Source organism: the organism of the source record quoted next, unplaced genomic scaffold (assembly GCF_019419815.1).
Source record: "Pyrus x bretschneideri cultivar Hongxiangsu unplaced genomic scaffold, Pyrus_bretschneideri_v1 Contig16, whole genome shotgun sequence".
NCBI lineage: Eukaryota > Viridiplantae > Streptophyta > Magnoliopsida > Rosales > Rosaceae > Pyrus > Pyrus x bretschneideri.
Genome location: NW_025999457.1, coordinates 3,999,619 through 4,018,146, shown reverse-complemented (window position 1 = coordinate 4,018,146; position 18,528 = coordinate 3,999,619). Strand labels below are relative to the sequence as shown.

The 18,528-nt window shown below is 36.2% G+C and overlaps 1 protein-coding gene and 1 long non-coding RNA gene across 2 annotated transcripts; both read right to left on the bottom strand.

Annotated features, from left to right (window-relative positions):
- Positions 1–4,966: 4,966 nt before the first annotated feature.
- LOC103964088 (GDSL esterase/lipase At1g29670) lies at positions 4,967–9,251 on the bottom strand. Its single transcript, XM_009376974.3, has 4 exons — positions 8,756–9,251; positions 7,738–7,974; positions 5,756–6,008; positions 4,967–5,388 (listed from the first exon to the last, which is right to left on the bottom strand). The coding sequence occupies exons 1-4, from the start codon at positions 9,209–9,211 to the stop codon at positions 5,150–5,152; spliced, it is 1,185 nt and encodes a 394-aa protein (XP_009375249.2). The 5' UTR covers positions 9,212–9,251; the 3' UTR covers positions 4,967–5,149.
- A 4,846-nt stretch (positions 9,252–14,097) lies between these two features.
- On the bottom strand, positions 14,098–17,120 carry LOC125475772. The gene is made up of 2 exons (XR_007257199.1): positions 16,284–17,120; positions 14,098–16,053 (listed from the first exon to the last, which is right to left on the bottom strand). It is a non-coding gene; the product is annotated as an uncharacterized LOC125475772 (long non-coding RNA).
- Positions 17,121–18,528: the final 1,408 nt, after the last annotated feature.

The window sequence follows — 18,528 nt, the reverse complement described above, 5'->3', positions numbered from 1 at the left end:
CTCTATGTTCCGGAAGAACATTGTTGAGTTTCAAGAACAATAATAATTACCACACTGAAACCTATGTAGAAAATGGAGTTAAATTTCGGTGCATCACTTCCGATCACTGCTAGGGGCCATGCAATATTACATGTAGCATGTTGGTCCGCCTGAGGCCTGTTGCAACCCAACCATATAGTGCCATTCAGTTGGTTACCGGATACGAACCTCACATATTGAATTTGTGCGTTTTTGCTTGTGCGGTCTATGTGCCGAATTCGCCGCCTTTACATACAAAAATAGGGCCTTAGCAAAGGATTAGAATCTATATCAGATATTATTCTCCTTCGATTATTCGTTACTTAGAACCTTTAACAAGAGATCTGTTTACCGCTCGTTTCGTGAATTGTCACTTCTATGCGATAGTCTTCAGGCAGTTAGGGGAGATAAGAATGTTAACATTCCTGATGAACGACGCGAATTATCATGGACGACTCTCACTTTGTCTCATATAGATTCCTGCACCGCTCAGTCTGAGACTGAAGTGCAGTGCATACTAGATCTTCAGAGCTTAGCTTAGAGTATGCCAAATACTTTCACCAATCTAATGCGAGGGGCAAGATCAAATATTCCAGTTGCAAATTTGCCAACAAAGATTGATGTACCAAATGTACGACGAACTTCCCTCCTGGACGCCTGGGATGCCAACTTTGGCAATCCACGTACATTATCGGCTAGCCAATCATCTGCCCCTACACATAAGCGTGGCAGACCTCTTGGTTCAAATGATTCACACCCCCGGAAGTGGAAACCCATGACATAGACACTTGAAGAGCCTACCGTGAATTGGACTGTCGTCTACTCATTTTGTCTAACTTATGAGGAAATTCTAGATTACGGAAGCGTCCTTGAAGAGACGAAACCACCTCCTAAGATCGTGAGATTTTGGTCCATTATGCTAGCTTGGATGATGTTGAGCAATGACACTGAACCCCGTTTCGTTGATGAATGTCGACGTAGACCTGATTGGTCCAACTGGAAACAAGCAATCTAAGTCGAACTAGATTCATTTGCGAAACATAAGTGTTTGGACCTGTAGGTCTTACTCCTCCATATGTGAAGCTCGTTAGCTATAAGTGGGTTTTCTTTTGGAAACGTAATGAGAATAACAAAATTGTGCGTTACAAAGCTCGTCTTGTTGTGCTAGGCTTCTCACAGTACCCCGAGATTGACTATGATGAAACTTATTCACCCGTTATGGATGTGATTGCTTTTTGCTACCTTATCAGTTTGGTAGTTTCCAAAAAACTGAGTATGCAGCTGATGGGCGTAGTAACTGTGTATCCCTATGGGGATCTTGATACGAAAATTTATATGAAAGTTCCCAAAGGACTTACATTGACTAGATCAAATATTTCCAAACCTTGGAACACGCTCTCAATTTGGCCGAGGCGTTCACTCTAGGGTTTGAAGGAATCCGGAAGAATATGGTATAACCGTCTAAGTGAGTATTTGACTAGTTATGGATATGTGACCAATGAACTATGCCCTTGTGTGTTCATTAAGAAGTCACATTCGGTTTTGCAATTGTTGCAGTATATGTCGATGACATGAATCTTATTGAAACTTCTGAAGAGCTTGCGAGAACTGCCGCACACCTGAAGTCGGAATTTGAGATGAAAGATCTAGGAAAGACTTGATATTGTCTCAATCTCGAGATAGAGCACCATTCAGATGGACTCTTAGTACATCAATCGAACAATACCCAAAGGTGTTGCGCTGCTTTAACGATGATAAAGCGAAGCCTTCGAGTAATCCTATGGTCATTTTATCGTTAGATGCAAAACAAGATCCTTCCATCCGAAGGAAGATGATGAAGACATTTTGGAGTCTGTAGTTCATTATCTAAGTGCGATAGGCGCATTATTGTACTTAGCTCAATGAATTAGACCCGATATTTCCTTTGCTGTTAATCTTTTGGCAAGATATAGTAATGCACCAATACGCAGACATTGGATTGGTTTTAAAGACATTTTCTGCTACCCTAAGGTACTACGGATCTAGGCTTGTTCTACCCCTACGAATCCTCGAGTGATGCGCACACCCCTTTTATCTTGAGTCAATTCTTGTCTTATTGGTTATGCTGACGCATGATACTTATCTAATTCGTACAAGGCGCGCTCTCAAATGCCTTTACCATTGGAGGCACCACAATCTCTTGGAGGTCAACTAAATAGACCTTAGTTGCCACTTCGTCTAACCATGCTGAAATTCTCGCCTTACATGAAGGAACTCAGGAATGCTTTTGGTTGAGAATAGTTGTGGGCCATATTTGAAGCTCCTGCAGCCTTTACCTTGTCGTTGATGTCCCGACGACGATCAATGAAAAACGCAGCATGCATCGAACAGCTTAAGAAGGGTTACATCAAAGGAGACAACACCAAGCATATTGTGCCGAAGTTCTTCTTTTCACATTAACAACAAGAGCATCAGAAGATTGAAATCACACAAATCTATTCACAAGACAATCTGGCCAACCTCTTCACCAAATCTCTACTGAAGGCGACGTTTCAGAAGTTTGTTCAAGGAATTGGTATGCATAAACTTTTTGAGTTGTAACATTGCTAGTTCTCTTTCAAATTATGTCAAACTCAAGTGAAGTATCCTAAAGTATTCTTGTTTGATCTTAATGTACTCTTTTTCCCTATGATTAGAAGCATTTTTTCCACTGGGTTTTTGCTACCTAACGAGATTTTGGCGAGGCACCCACCTTGGGTTGATCATATCTCTAATGACGTCCCGTAGACGTTTCATTTGACTTTGCATTTCTCGCACTTTTTTCCTTAGACTACGGGTTTTGTCCCTACTCAGGTTTTTACCATAGCCATAGGGTTTTTTTTTTTTTTTATGAGACTTACTTTCTTATGCAAGTTCCTACCTTATTGAGAATAGTGTGTTCCTAGAATCTGTGCCAACGAGTCGACTTCTTCAACCTCTACATAATGCCAAATCTACTTGAGTATTTACACACTCAAGGAGAGTGTTATAAACTTCTTATTTAAGTATGATTATGTAAATCTTAGATTATATTTGATTCTAGTTATTCTTTCCTATTAGGACTTGTATTCCTTGGAGGAGAATGATTTCTTCTCTCTTTTATTACTATAAATAAAGGCACTGTGTAGGGAGAATGACAACATCCTCTACACAACCCTACAAACACATCTCTCTCTATATTCTCTCTATGTTACCAACCCCCCTTCCCCTACTAGTTAAATATAGGCCACACCAATTTCTACATTAATACTCTTTTCCCATCCAATTAGTATAACAAATAAATAGATATTTGAAAGATCAAATCGGACAGTCGATTTAGTATGGTCGGATTTCAATTTTCTAAGAGCAAACAGTCACCCCAAATATTTACCTAATACAAGTGAGAGAGAAACCAACTTGACATAGGGCTCATTTTTTGTGGAGGATTGGATTGAAATTGATAACCGCTAAACTTAATGTATTATGAATGATGCAGGTAGCCTAGGAGTTTCCAGGAGACGATGGATAGTTAACCTTAGAATCACTCAACCACGGTAAACGGAATCACTCACGTTACTAATCGTGGATTCACTCGACACGGCCAAGCCAAATGCTTGATTTAAAAAGGAAGAAACTCACTTACTTCTTGGATTAATTATAATTCACTAATTGACTGATTTTTTTAGTACATAAGAATCCCTTTAAATAGGGAGATTACAATACATTGGTAGGATAGAAATCTTAATACTAAAGATTGTAGTTTCTACGCATGTAATTAGAACATGACTTTGAAAGCTGAAAAACAGCCATCAACAACATGTTTAATACATGGATCATATTAATTGTGTGGACTGCATCATACTCCTCTTCTCGGAAAGAACTCGTGCTCGAGTTTGAACCCTTTTTGTATTTTTGTTTGAATTTAGGTTTTCGACCTGTCCAAGATTTGAACTCTTTGAGCTCTCCAAAGAATTGAGTATCAACAACTTGGACCAATAACATCTTCAAAAAAGCAGACAATGAGTGAACACATATGGCACCGAACCAGATTTTCAAAGTAGTATTGGTTGAAACATTTGAAATCATCTTCCAACCAGGATTTTTCTTCTTTTATTGGAATATGATGAAAAACTATAGTCCTGAGATTTCCTCTTGGCTCAAGCCTTAGTGGTGGATGGTGTAACTTCCTGAGCAAATTTTTTTGGAGTTACCTCTTTGGTAGGAATCATCAAGTATCCATCATCTGAACACTCATCATATATTGGAGGCAAATTCCAATCAACAACTCTTTGAGAAGAACACAAATTCTTTTTCAATAATATTTGACTCAGATTAATGACTGATACCTGATTGTCATCCATGGGAGCAATATGCTGGTATATCCTCTCTATTTGGAAGAAATGGCGTTTGCAGATTTTCTCGCACAACCGCACATCCTTCGGTATTTAATAATAATCTTCTACAGAAAACTCTGATTGACGCACTGTTGGTTGCATTGGTAATAGACTTCCAGAGCTTTCCGGAGATATATAACTTTCCAAATGAAAGTCATGGAAACTGGGTCAAATTTGATGAACAGCAGATATTATTCCCACCGCATAGCAGTGGTCTTCAAATTGTTTTCTTTCGAGGCTTGCCTCCCGCATCAATGAAGGTACATAGAGGAGAATGATTTGTCATTTTATGGGAATTAGAAGAGGATTAGACATGAAGAAAACTTCTCCCTTCTAATCCTCCGATTTTGGGGAGGATTGAAATACTTTTCTTTAGTAGTAATTGATCTCCTACCTCCAAGTTGGATGTAAAATTTTCTTTTCTATTTTGAACATACCTTGAAAACAGTTAATTATCATTCAAATCCAATTCTTCATACCAAACGAGACCTTAGGGCCAATTTAGCAAGTAACTATGAGTTTCAAATTCATCAAGAAGAAGTTTAAACTAGCTAAAATAGCCAAAGTCGATAATATTATCGACACATTTATTGGAAACGTAATAGAAAACAACCTAGCTAGCTGCATATTACAGAGCTATTCGATTCATATGTATTTAAGTTCCTACTAGATTCGTAACCAACTTCACACGTAGTAGATCATACAAGTTCTGGAGAGTCTGGTCTGATCTGATGATAACCTTACATATTGCGTGTCGTCATTCGCTTAATATTGGTGGGATAAACTTCAGTTTTAAGGGAAGAGGCGAAGGCCTTGTTTGCTATTTGAACGTTCACAGCTTCCGTTGGATGCAAGCCATCAAAGAACACAAGACTGCTTCTGTTTCCGCACACTTGCCCTCCCTTTTTGCACAAAATTCCATTCCCTCCTTCATTTATTGATGCCACTTCACAACAAGTAGTGCTAGCATCCTTGAATCCTGCAAAATTCCATTATTTTGTTATTATAACTAATTTACATGTTTTTGATTTACAAACGTACTAATTGTACTAATTGTTTACGAGCAACTTTCAATCAAAATCTTGTTTTACCGTAGCTAAAACGGAATATATGTATAGGACCATCATACAGATTCCCTACAGGAGCCTTATCCTCTCGTTTTTGCTACAATAAATGGGATGCATGCTAAGAGCGTCATCATATATGCTAATTTATTAAGATTGGCCATAAGGTGGGCCAAAAGAGTGTTTATGTATCTAACATATGTTGATCACGTTATTTTACTTCGAAGACAAGACTTCAGATGGATAGGTGAATGAATGTTAAGAAGAGAGATCTCTACGCACCTTTGGAGATGGGATTTTTTATAATGTCTCTAATGATCTTGTAGGAGTTAACAAATACAAGAGATGAGCCCGGCATCTGTACCCTCATACCATCAACCAACGACTTCAAGTGAGTATTGAAGAGATGAGCTGCCCGGTTCAGTTTCTGCATGCAACCATTATGTGTTGGTCGGCTCATCCTCACCACAGGACTACACCCTAATGGATTTATTGACATCAACACAAACTTTCGAGCTCCTAAACTGTGCAACTTCTGCAATCATCACCAAATATTTCAAGCTATATATTAATTGTTGACATATTTATATGCATATAATTGTTGTCTAGCTTATGAATATAGAAAAATATTTTTTTTTTCCTGAAACAGAAAAGAAAAATCTTGCATTTTGTGATGAAATTAATACTATTACAAGCCAATTTGTTTTTTCAAATACGTACAATCATTCACGATTCACGAATAATACCTAATGAATCACTTAGAAACCATATCCAATGAATAAAAAATTTGGTAATGAGAGTTCCTTTTATATAAGCAAATATTAGAAAAGGAAGATTCGATAGAAACTAATACTACGTAAAAGCTAAACGCTATTAATCACTTAACTATAAGTCTTCTACGAGTAATGAAATCCTCCACAGCGTACGGAATTCAACGTGTCTACTTTATATCATCCTTTACTTGTATGTGTAGGGTCAGGGTGTGGCGGTAGAGAAAATTTGAATGGGTTCGGTTTGAGTAATGAATTTTACGCTTGTCTATATATCTTCCGACATTTATCAATTACTGGTCTATCTGATTGCACCCCACCCCACATCATATTCATATATAAATGTTATATATATATATATATATAGTGTGTGTGTGTGTGTGTGTGTGAAAATGGTCCTACACATATAGAGATTGTAATACTAATCATTCAAGAGCCTTGCAAACAAGAAGGTTTTGTAGATTTTCTTTACCACCCGATGACATCACGTGATAACTATTTAATAGACTAATGTTGTACACTAATTAAATACATGACAAATTTTTCAACGCACTCGTAATAAAACGAGATGAAAGAAAGTTGAAGTTCTACTATACAATAAATTGACAATACGAAAAATAATCTACTACTTATAAGCTCATATAATGTCTTTTTTTTTTTTTCTTCCAAATTTCGGGTACATGAAAAAATATCTGCTTGTCGTGGTTGAAACATTAAATATGGGAGGTATGGTTGTTGAATGCTGATATGGTTCTCTTGACTCAGTCGCTGTTTCCCGACAATAATGAAAACAGACATATCATATACAATAAATACTCTACCATCTACTAGTCAGATTATTTACTACGTACGCCTGACCCGTTTTATTTGGAGCTTGGACCAACTGCATAAATTGGAACTGAATGCATTAAACAAATGCTAGCTAGTCAGCATGAACATAAATACTGTGCACGAATATGATGCTTGTTTTATAAATGTGTATTCAGAATATTAAAAAGGGGCCTAAGTCCCTTGATCAACTACAGGGACTACCTTCAGAGTACAATACAATCAAAATTATCATTTGTTCATGTACCGAATTGTATTTCGAATACATGAAAAAATCTCTCTTACATGCACATACATTTATGTTTTTGTACACTAACATGCATAATTAAAATTTTCTGTAAAATATAATAAGTTAACGGTAGATATATACAAGTTGGCAACAATTAAACGGTGAAATGTTTTGAGAAATTGGCTAATAAATATGATTATTTTTCAAATTCTGTGTTGAAATAAACAATTTTTTGTTGTAGTTATCTGATATATATTATTAATTTTTTTTGTTGTTATATCATCGATCTAATAATTTTAATTAGTTCAATAATTAAAATTTGATTTTAATATTTTAGTTAATTTCCCAAACATTTTTTTTATGTCTGATTTGATTGCATATCTATAAAATAATATGAGAATAACATGGATATATATATAGTAGTTAAATGCATGCACCTTTAGTTGTGTGGACAAAGAGGCAGTGAGATTGGCAGTGAAGGTTTCAAGGGTGACGTTGCGGGAGGAGGTGGTCAGGAAGTAGTTGAATGAGTAATCGTTTCCGCCGGTTCCCACCACAAACAAGTAGTCCTCGAGTGACTGAGAGGTTGTGCACCGGCCTAGCTCCGCTTCCAACTCTGGCAACGTTACCTCCTCAAAGTTTCTGATTTGCTGATTCAGATTTATCACATGCCCCTGCAAATATATGATGAATATTTATATGCCATCTAAGCCCATCATATATATCATCATTTTCCCATAAATTCAGTATTCAATAATTCAGGCCATCCAAACCCATCATATATACATCATTTTCCCAGAATTCAGTATTCAATAATTGAGGTTAGCCGTAAGCTTCTGCTTTTGGTCCAATTAATAAATTAACATAGGTATATGATCAAATAGAACTAGAAATAGCACACTGCATGAGAGGTCATGTGTATCCTCTTACATACATGCATTTACTAACACATTCATCATCTAACGGTCAAATATACAAGAGAATACCGTATCTTACTAATAAATGGTGAATGTACATGCATATATCGTAGCCAAGTCAATATGGATATAATTTCAGAAATTAATGGCTAAACCCTAATTCCTGCTCTATATTTGGATGGATAGAGATTTCATTCTGAAGAATTTAGCCCGACTTGTTAAAAAGAAACATCACAACTAGAGCGCGAGAAATGCACTACCAAACATCAAACAAAGGACTTTTAAAATGCCACATGAAATGCACAGGATCTGGTTATTTCCGAATTTCCATCATCTACTTTTTATAGTGTTATTATTACAAACTAATTCAGGCTTTAAAACTTCTAAATCCATGGTGCAAACACAGTGTCACGGATTCACGGTGATATAATTAAGGCAAGAAAGAAAGAATTTGATGATAGCTATATATTGGAAATAGATATGACGGTAAGAATGAAACAAATTAAAAATTACGGTTATGTTTGTCATGCATACGCACCGCTAAAGAACCAGTATCATCAAGAATACCAGAAGCACCAGAAGCAAAGTTGACGCCATGAAGGATTTTGGTTCCCTTAGTTTTGGGGTCAGCAAATGCTGGAACGAAGGAAGGAAGCTTGAGATGGTCGCCGAAAAGGTCGATAACATTCTTCCCGTTCGTAAATCTCCCAGAAGGCCCGATAGGAAAATCGATTCCGTACGGCAAGTAATCAGCTTTGGCCAGTGAGTCCGGGAGGAAGTTGTTGTTGCCATTGTCGACCAAAGAGCTTCCAAACACAAACATGCCCTTGATCCCTTCACTAGCTGCCCCTGCCTCACCGTCGTGTTCGTCAGTGTTTTTGCTTACACCGACGTCACAGTGGCAGCTACTGCAGGGAAAGAAGCAAGCAAGGACTAGGAGAGGGAGGCCTACAGGGAAAACTACTCCCAAACGTGAAGACTTATTTGCAGCCATATTTTAGTCTAAGGTGGTGGTGTTGTCTAGATATTTGCCTTGTTGATTGAAGTATGATATATAAGAAAAAGAATTTTAACAAAACATTCCAGTACTGTTTACTTTTAACGAAAAATCACATTTATATCTTTCTTTGATACTATTTATTATGCTTTTAAAAAGAACTTTTCATTAAAAATGAATTTTTTTTAAACTTTTTGTTAATTTTCTTATATAAAAATAGGCATCAGTAACGATGACATCCATATTCAACTACTTCCAATTAGTGGATTCAATGTGCGCTCCTTCTGGTGAAAAATATGGGGCCCAAGACCGAAATTATAAAGCAGACTATGTAAGACGATATCGTTATTAAAAATACACATTTCTAGTCTTTATGGGTTAATCTGTCGTTATCGTATCTCGTGCTTGATATTATTACACGTATATGAAGAACAATCACTTCGGGCTTTTGTTACAGAAAAATACTAAGGAAATCATTTTTTGTTGAATAGATGATATGACAGTTGATGGTTTCTTTAAATTATTAAAAAAAATTTCAACTATCAATTTTCACATCTATACTTTATAAAAAATGGTTTAAGTAGATAACATCTCTAGCATCACCTTTTGTTGAAAAAATAAGAGTAGAGATTATGGGAATATGATTTTGTTGCACTCTTCTTCTTGTGGTGGCACATATTTATAGGGATATGCCCTTTTGTAGATAAAGATAACAATAACTCATTATCCAATTACAATATGAAATAAAAACCTACGAGTAAATAAAATAAAATATGATTATATTCCTATTTTAAGTTGGACTTTACAATGCTCATTCTCAAGTTGGTGCATAGATATTACTATTGTCTAACTTGGCAAGTGAATCAAAGAATGTCTCTACCTTAATCAATATGGGACTATAGATTTTTGGACAGTAACATATTGCACTCGGCGTGGCTGGAATTCCTTGAATGTGTACGCAAAGTCAGACTAGGCTCACCGGATCAGGCAGTTGGGCCCGATCCGACGTGCTCCAAAGTGGTAGGCGGGACTAATCTCGTCGAGGATTTCTTCCCATAAAGATGGGAAACCCAGTTAAACTGTAATTAGGAATTAATTCCGAGTAACTTGAGAGTTTAAGGTTTAATGGGATTAGTATGCACCACAAGCAGAGAAAATAAAATCTCTCCCTAAATTTTCTCTAGGATTTTCCCAGTTTTTCGAGGATTACTATCCTCCCAAAGACTTTCCATGAATTAGTATATAGAAATATCCCTTTTAGTGATCATTTAATATTACGGTCTAATAGTATTCATCTTCACCAGTAAATGAGAGCTCTTAGGTTTGATTCTTGACAAAGACAAATTTGAACTACATTATTACTAGCTCATTGTGAGGTTTAGCCCACTCCCCCCTCCCTTTAGTATAGATAATATTGTATGTTAAAAAAACAAAAACAATTTCCCTCTCAGTCTTCATATCAAAGATAATAAATACTTATGCTTTCAAGCCCACTGCTGAATTATAATTTATTTACTTCATCGTTAGAGGGTCCTCAATTAGCCGATACTGGGAGATGGTGACTAAAAACAAAAGAGAATAGTATGAGCACCTTTCAAAATACTAGTGTCTGTTTGATAGCTGGGATGAGATTGAGTGTTAGGAATAAGATTGGATTGACACAGACTTGTAAAACAAGACTTGTAACTTATGTATAAGATAGGTTAAATAACTCATTCTATTATAGATTCATAACTTATTATATCTAGTCATGTCCATCTCATATTTTGACACAACAAACAACGAAATAAACTCAAGTTTATTTTAATTGATCACAACCTATTCCATCTAGTCCACCAAACGGGGCCATGTGCTTACAGGACAATTGTTCGCACGTCCACTGGATGCATTCCATATAATTTGGTGCATGGATCCAAAGTCATGCTATGCTTGGACTTTCAGAGGCATTCTTTAAGTACTACAGCCACGCGGGTAGCAAATCCATATGACAATGACTTCAAATCCATATGACAATGAAGTCAGGCAAACTTGAGGCAGGTGATGAAAGACGACTTGTCGTGCAACAAAAGCTCAAAAAATATCAAGCTCAAGTAGCAGTTGCTTTAACCAAGAAGGTGATGTCCTGAGCTAATTAAATTGGAGGGCCACATATGTTGTCGCAAATGTCTTTGTCAAAGGCGCCCAAGAGTTGTCGGACTGTGATGAACAATGCATATACCGATGTGTAAATTACGTATGGCTTGATATCTCTCTTTATAGTTGGATATAACTGTAAAATTTCGTAATTATTTTTCTCTTGAATCAAGAGATGAACTACGTTTGACTTGATTTGTTCACAAGATAAGTAGGTAGTGTGGTTTTAGAGATTGGATGCAGTCATACAACACCAAAGTTATACTGTTCTAGAAATGGCATGTGTATTTGGTTAAACTGCCAAGAACTCAAATCATCTGACCTAAATAGTAAAAACTGCAGACAACAAATATAAGTTTAGCACCCTGAACGGGAATGAAATTTAGTGTTGGGAAAATTACAAGGTGTGATATTCATATAAGAAGTATGTAGACAATTAGACTGAGGTGCATATATCTTGCTTTTAAAGAGATTTAGCCTACTGCAGTTTGACAAAAGTTAAAAGATGATACATGTATTACTTGTTGTGTTATTTTACGTGATCAATTATTCTATATAGTATTTTTTTTTTTTCAAATAACCAATAATCAGACATATTTAATGAAAACATAATGAAGCGATAAAACCAAGGTAGGTAGTTGTGGGTTACTTAATGTCTAGTTTGTCAGCTCAGATTATACCGATTATTTTAGTTGAATAGGATAAATAGTCGTCAAATGATACTAACTGAATTAATCAAACGTTTGGTGCAACATCGAACTAATGACTATATTATTTATTATGTGTTTGGTACTATACTGCAGCCAAATCACCGTTTTATTTACGCACCGCACCCAACATGCTCATATTATTGAATTCATGATGCCAAGATTCTATAAAATAAATCAAATGCACTTTCAATTTCCCCATTTTGGATATAACCTGCAATCGTGGATGCGTAGGAGTAGTTAAATTAAAGCATCTCAAGGCATAATCAGATAAACCCAAAGAAAAGTAGAAATCAATAAGTCCACTTCAAATGAATTCATCTCCCTGCAAGTCGTACTCATACTCAAGAGTTTCAATCGAGATAATAACCAAATTCACCAAAAAGCTCAAGAAGAAACGAAAAAAAAGAGAGAAATTCAGAAGGTAATAACCCACACGAACCAAAACTAAACCCATTTAGAAGATTAACACAGAGAGAATAAATAACCCAATTCACCAAAAAGCTCAAGAAGTTGGGAAAAATCGCCCAATCCATAACATATCTAACTCAGAATCTTTGCAATTCTTGCCAAAAACCCAATCAAATTGATTTTTTTTTTTCAATGATTCGACCCATACCAAGAAATCAAACCAAGTGGGTAGTGTTCTTCTGGCAGGGGAGATGGGTGCACAATGAATAAAAAATATATACAGGTCAATTTTTTTCAGATCTCAAAATTGACAAACCCTAAAATTTTAATTAATAGAAAATTATAATCAATTGCAAAATTAGAGAAAACAATAACCAAATTCAATTAATTGAAAGGAAATTGCAAGAAAAGTAGATGGAGGAGGGCAGAAACTAATAGAGAAGAAAAAGAAGAAAGACTGCAAGAAAAATAGATGGAGGAGGGCAGAAACCGAAAGAGAAGAAGAAAAATTGCAAGAAAAAAAGGAAGAGGACGGCAGAACAGAGAGAAGAAGAAGACGAAAAGTAGGAGGAAAGGAGAGAGTGAGAGAACCGTGTTTTCCACCTGCCCGACTAAATAATACCGTGTTCTGGGGGAGTATAATTAAGCAGGCATGAACCGGATAGAATGAATGCGGAGGATTATTAATTCGGTGACTATTTAATATATACAGACATCAAATTTCAGATTTCGTATTATTAGTACTATCTGATGTTTTAAACAACGTGCTAAGAGAGGCCTAAAAATACTGAAGAGAAATGCGGGGACTCTTTTAAAGTGAGACTCTTCATGAACTCTCCGACACCTCATGGTTTTTTGCAAATTCTCATGCCAACATTATTCTTCTTCACTTGTATGTGAGAAGTCTTAGGTTTAATTCTTGCCAAAGGCGAATTTGAACCACATTATTGCTAGCCCATTGTGAGGCTAAACCCAACCAAGTCCCCCTTAGTATAGATAATATCGTTTGTTCAAAAAAAGAAAAAAAATATTATGCCAAAAACGTGAGGTGGCAGAGAGTCCCTCTTTTGAGAGAGTCATTTTCTGTCAATTTGGCTGTTAAATTATGACATGGCAAAAGAGGGTCCACTTTTTTGCCAACCGGAATAAAAAAAAATTTTTAATTAATAATAAATTAAGAATATTTTATTTAAAAATCAAAATTAATTTGCTATTTTGAAAAACATATTTTATTAATTAAAAAGGCTTGGTTAAAAGTAATTTTACTTTAAAACTTAAAAATAAAAACAAAAACAAAAAAATTGAAGGCAGCCTTCTCGTCACCCTCTTCGCAGGTCAGCTTCTTTACCATCGCTATTGATTCGGCAAGAACCTAGATCCACCCCGCCGTGTAAGTTCCTCATCCTTCTTCTTCCTGATAAGCACGATCCTCGGGCCCTTCACTCAAGACTTGCAAGTAGCCAAGTAATGGAGCCGTGTATGGAAGATGAAGATAGTGAGAGAGCTGCAATTATTTTTTGTATTTATTGTTTTTAATAAAATGATTGTTCTCTTACTAATGCTACAATTGGCCCTTATATTATTTCCTTCCATGCTAGCAGCCAGCTGGCTTTTACGCATAAAGCTAGTAACTAATTAAAAGCAACTCATACATATTAGAATTACTTAATACCCCTTAATTGTGATCAAGCTAATCACGATCCTATCATTACCTTCTCATTCCAAAACAACGTTGTCCTCAAGGTTACATTTCATAGTTTGAACTCTGGGAATCAAGCAATGACAGAGTCATAGTCCTCCCATGTGGCTTCTTCCTCTGAACAGAACTTCCATTTGATAAGTAGTTAAACTCTAGCTGCACTGCCCTTCTGGTATATTCTTCGTTTGAGCACTGCTTTTGGTTCTTGAGTGAGTAGGCCATCATCTATCACTAGAGGTAATAGGGGAAGAGGTTCGACTCGAGCACCCAAGTGTTTCTTGAAGAAGCTCATATGGAATACATGATGTATCTTGGATCCTAGAGGAAATTTAATTTTGTAAGCCATAGCCCTCACTTTCTCCAACACTTCAAAAGGTCCATAATACTTAGGATGCAGTTTGTGATAAGCATGCATAGCCAAGGACTATAACTGATAGGGAATTAACTTCAAGTACACAAAATCCCCAACTTCAAATTCCCTTTCACATTTACATTTGTTCGCCTAAACCCTCATTCGGTTATGTGCAACCAATAGATTTGTTTTCAACATGGACAACATTTGATCCCGAGCTATCAAGCCTTGTTCAACTATTTCAAGTTTGGCAGTACCCCTTTCATATGCCGCAATATGGGGAAGAGGGTATCCATTAACTATCTCAAAAGGAGTGAACTGTGAAGAAGAGTGAAAAAAGGTGTTATAGTTCCATTCGCCCCTTGGGAGCCATTGGAGCCATTTCTTGGGCTGGCAGCTTATGAAGCACCTCAAGTAAGTTTCCAGGCAACGGTTAACCACTTTACTTTACCTGTCGCTTTGTGGATGATACCTGAAACTCATGCAAAGTTGAGACCCTTGTAGTTTGAAGAACTCTTTCCAAAACATACTCAGAAAGACATTCTCTATCACTTACAATGGTGGTAGGAATCCCATGCAATTTAAACACATTGTCCACAAATGCTTGAGCCACTATGCTAGCTGTGTAAGGGTGCCCCAGTGCAATGAAATAGGAATATTTGGACAGTCGATCAACCACAACCATGATCACTCATTTACCTTTACAAGCAGGTAGGCCAATGATAAAGTGCATACTTATGTCACTCCACACCTTTTCAAGAATAGGTAGGGGATGTAGAAGTCCTGGGGGCGAGATGGTCTCATATTTATTTTGTTGGCAAATTCTACACTCGGCAACCCAATGCTTTATGTCTTTCTTCGTACCAACCCAGTAGAAACTCTTTTTCAACCTTTGATAGGTTTTAAGCACCCCTTCATGGCCTGCAATAGAAGTGCAATGGTGCTCCTCAAATAACCTATTCCGCCAACTCGAATCCAGATGGATTACCATCCTGGAATTATACTTTAAAAAACCATTGTCTAGGTGGTATTTGGAAAGAGATTTGTCAATAGCATCTGAAGTTAAGCGTTCCATGACTTCCTTGCTTTTCTGTAATATCCACGGATCCTGCTCCAAATGTCTCCTGAGATCATCTAACCACCCAAAATAGGGATAGGTTATTGTTGTGCATTCTGGTCATTGCATAGTGTCTTCAGGTAAGAGGTTGGAACCGGGAGCTCTAAACAAAGCATCTGCAACAGTATTATCTGTCATATGCTTATACTGGATTTCGTAGTCAAATCCCAAGAGCTTGGAGACCCACTTTTGCTGGAAATGAATGGTTGCTCTTTGTTTGAGAAAGTATTTCAAACTTTGTGATCCGTTTTTATGATAAAATGATGCCCTTGGAGATAATTCTGCCACTTTGAGTAACATGGATGATAACTATCGGCTCCCTTTCATATGTAGACAAAGCTTGGTTTCTAGGCCCCAATGCATTGCTAGTAAAGGCAATTGGCCTTCCTTTTTGTTGGAGGACATCCCTTATTCCTACACCTGAAGCAGCACATTCCAACAAGAAAGGGGTTGAAAAATTAGGTAGTGCAAGCAATTGAGGCGATGTCATAGCTGTTTTAAGCTGCTAGAAGGACAATTTAGCATCTTATGTCCAATGAAACCCATCCTTCTTGGTCAGCTGATATAAAAACCCAATTTTTTCCAAAAACTTATCAATCATTTTGGATTTCAAGATTCTCGATTTTGATTAAGGAGAAATTCAACTTTACCTCTCGAAGTCCCACCGGTTTTTTTTGCATTTTCTGGGGTTTCGATTTCATTTCCCTCTGATTCTTAAGGAATGGATTTTCTGGGAATTGAAGCCACACAAAGAGAGAAGAGATTAGGCAGCCTGGAGTTAACACTTCCTCCTTCCATACCCACGGACGCATGAGGTTCCTCTACGAGGCAAAAAGTGAACACAACCTGGGAGAATGACTTCTGAATTCACAACAATGAATAGAAATATTTTTAAATTAAACTCCGCAATCATCGAATCTGAATCCAAGATCCAACAAAACCAACCAAAGGAAATTGAAAGAGTCAAAATGTAAACAACAGGAGCTCAGCGATCTGTTTGGCGCCTAAGAAAATCCGAAAAAAAAAAAATTGAAAACAAATTCAAGGAAATGAAAAACAGGTAAAGATTCAGATAGAATTGACAGAGATTACAGGGAGAAAGTGAGTGTGGTGTAGAGAGAGGTGGAGGTAAATGAGCGAAGTTTGTGGAATGAAGAACATTTTTGGGATGGTTGGGTTGCTCAATGCGATAAAGAACATTTTTTCTTTTTTAATTCATTTTTTTTTTCAAAATAACTAATTAAAATACTTTTTTAATTAATTTTAATTGTTAAATAAAAAATTCTTAATTTATTATTAATTAATTAACTTTTTATTCCAGTTAGCAAAGGAGCAGGCCCTCCTCCTGTGAAATCATCATTTAACAGTTAAATTGACAGAAAATTTAATGGATGTCTGACATTGCAACGAATTCATAAGTTGAGGTATGACATTGCAATGTTTAAAATATGAGATATGAGATTGTGGTTTGACCCAAAGTTGAGGTAGTTTTGTGTAATTTACCCTTAAATTTTAGACGGAATTTAACAACAATGACTAATAGCACACATTTTGTTAAATTTAGGGACTTTAATAACAGATTTTAGTTCATGGCCCAAATCTAAACTTAGGTGAAAGTTCAAGTACCAATTCTAAATTTTACTCTTTAAAAATTGGAGACATGCTTGGTATTTGTTATTTTAAATAAGAAGTTACTACTTAACCTGATTATAATCAAGGGTTGTTTATCATAAAAGGGATAAAAGAGGTGACCTTCAAATATTAATTTTCTTGTTAGTTCACTTGATGGTGGTTACAAAATTGGTTTAGCCACAGACAAAATGTATACCAGTTTCACGTGAAATGGCAGAGAAGATCACACATACATATAGCAATTACAAAATTCAAATGTCTTTCACTTGTTTCACATGACATACATAGAAGGCAACGGTAGTTACATAAAGTAAAATCTAACCAAAACATAGAAGGCAGCGGTAGTTACATAAAGTAAAATCTAACCGAAACAATTTACGACACATTAAATTTCATGTCCGCTCAAGCACTCACGTCATGTTGGTAATAAAGGTAGGTTAGCCACAAACAAAATATTCATCAACTTCACGTGAAATGATTGAGGGTGTCTCACATGCATATAACAGTTACAAAATTCAAAGAGAACCATTGTTGGCATTCTAAAAATCTATTTGTGTACTTGTTACAGGATTATTTTACTTTCTAAATATATAAAGTTTGATGTGCACGTTTAATAATTTTTTAAGGTCGCCGAAAATGTAGGAGTGGCCGACATCTAGGTCGACATGGCAGAGGGACGATTGTCCATAGCCACTCACAATCTAATCAAATTTTCTTCATTTTTCAAGGAAACAAATTTACATATTCAATGATAAATTACCAATAATTTTCACTGTCCAAAATATAGTGATCTTTTCAGTTATATACTAATTCTAGATAATATCTTTGTAGCCTTACATTAATAATTAATAACTATGCTAAACTTTGGATGTAATGCAAGGCCAACCAACGACAAAGGCTCGCTGTAACTCAAAACCAATAAGTTACAAGGAGACCAGAAGTCTGCTTGGTGTGCTTTTTGGTACCTATACTAACCCGTAGTTTATGTATATGTCCAAATACATAAGCTTTGACATTACCTTAAAGTTCATCCAAACATCCATAGTTAAATCAGAAAGGACTATATATAAGATAATATACAACATAATCCATAAAATGAGAGCTAATTACTCAAATTAGAGTGTTTACATATTCGTTAACTTTATGTTAACATTCCAAGGCAACAAAGCCACTACCACTAACCTAATCGGAAGAAGAACAGACAATGATGTGCCGCAAGGGCTTCGCCACTTCATTTCCATTGGCAAGCTTGAAAAATTCAGC

Excerpts from the sequence above, each read along its gene's own strand:
- LOC103964088 (XM_009376974.3), bottom strand. The coding sequence starts at position 9,211 with ATGGCTGCAAATAAGTCTTCACGTTTGGGAGTAGTTTTCCCTGTAGGC. Across the intron at positions 7,975-8,755 it reads ATGATACTGGTTCTTTAGCG|GGGCATGTGATAAATCTGAA; the intron begins GTGCGTATGCAT and ends ATATATTTGCAG. Across the intron at positions 6,009-7,737 it reads CTTTGTCCACACAACTAAAG|AAGTTGCACAGTTTAGGAGC; the intron begins GTGCATGCATTT and ends TGATGATTGCAG.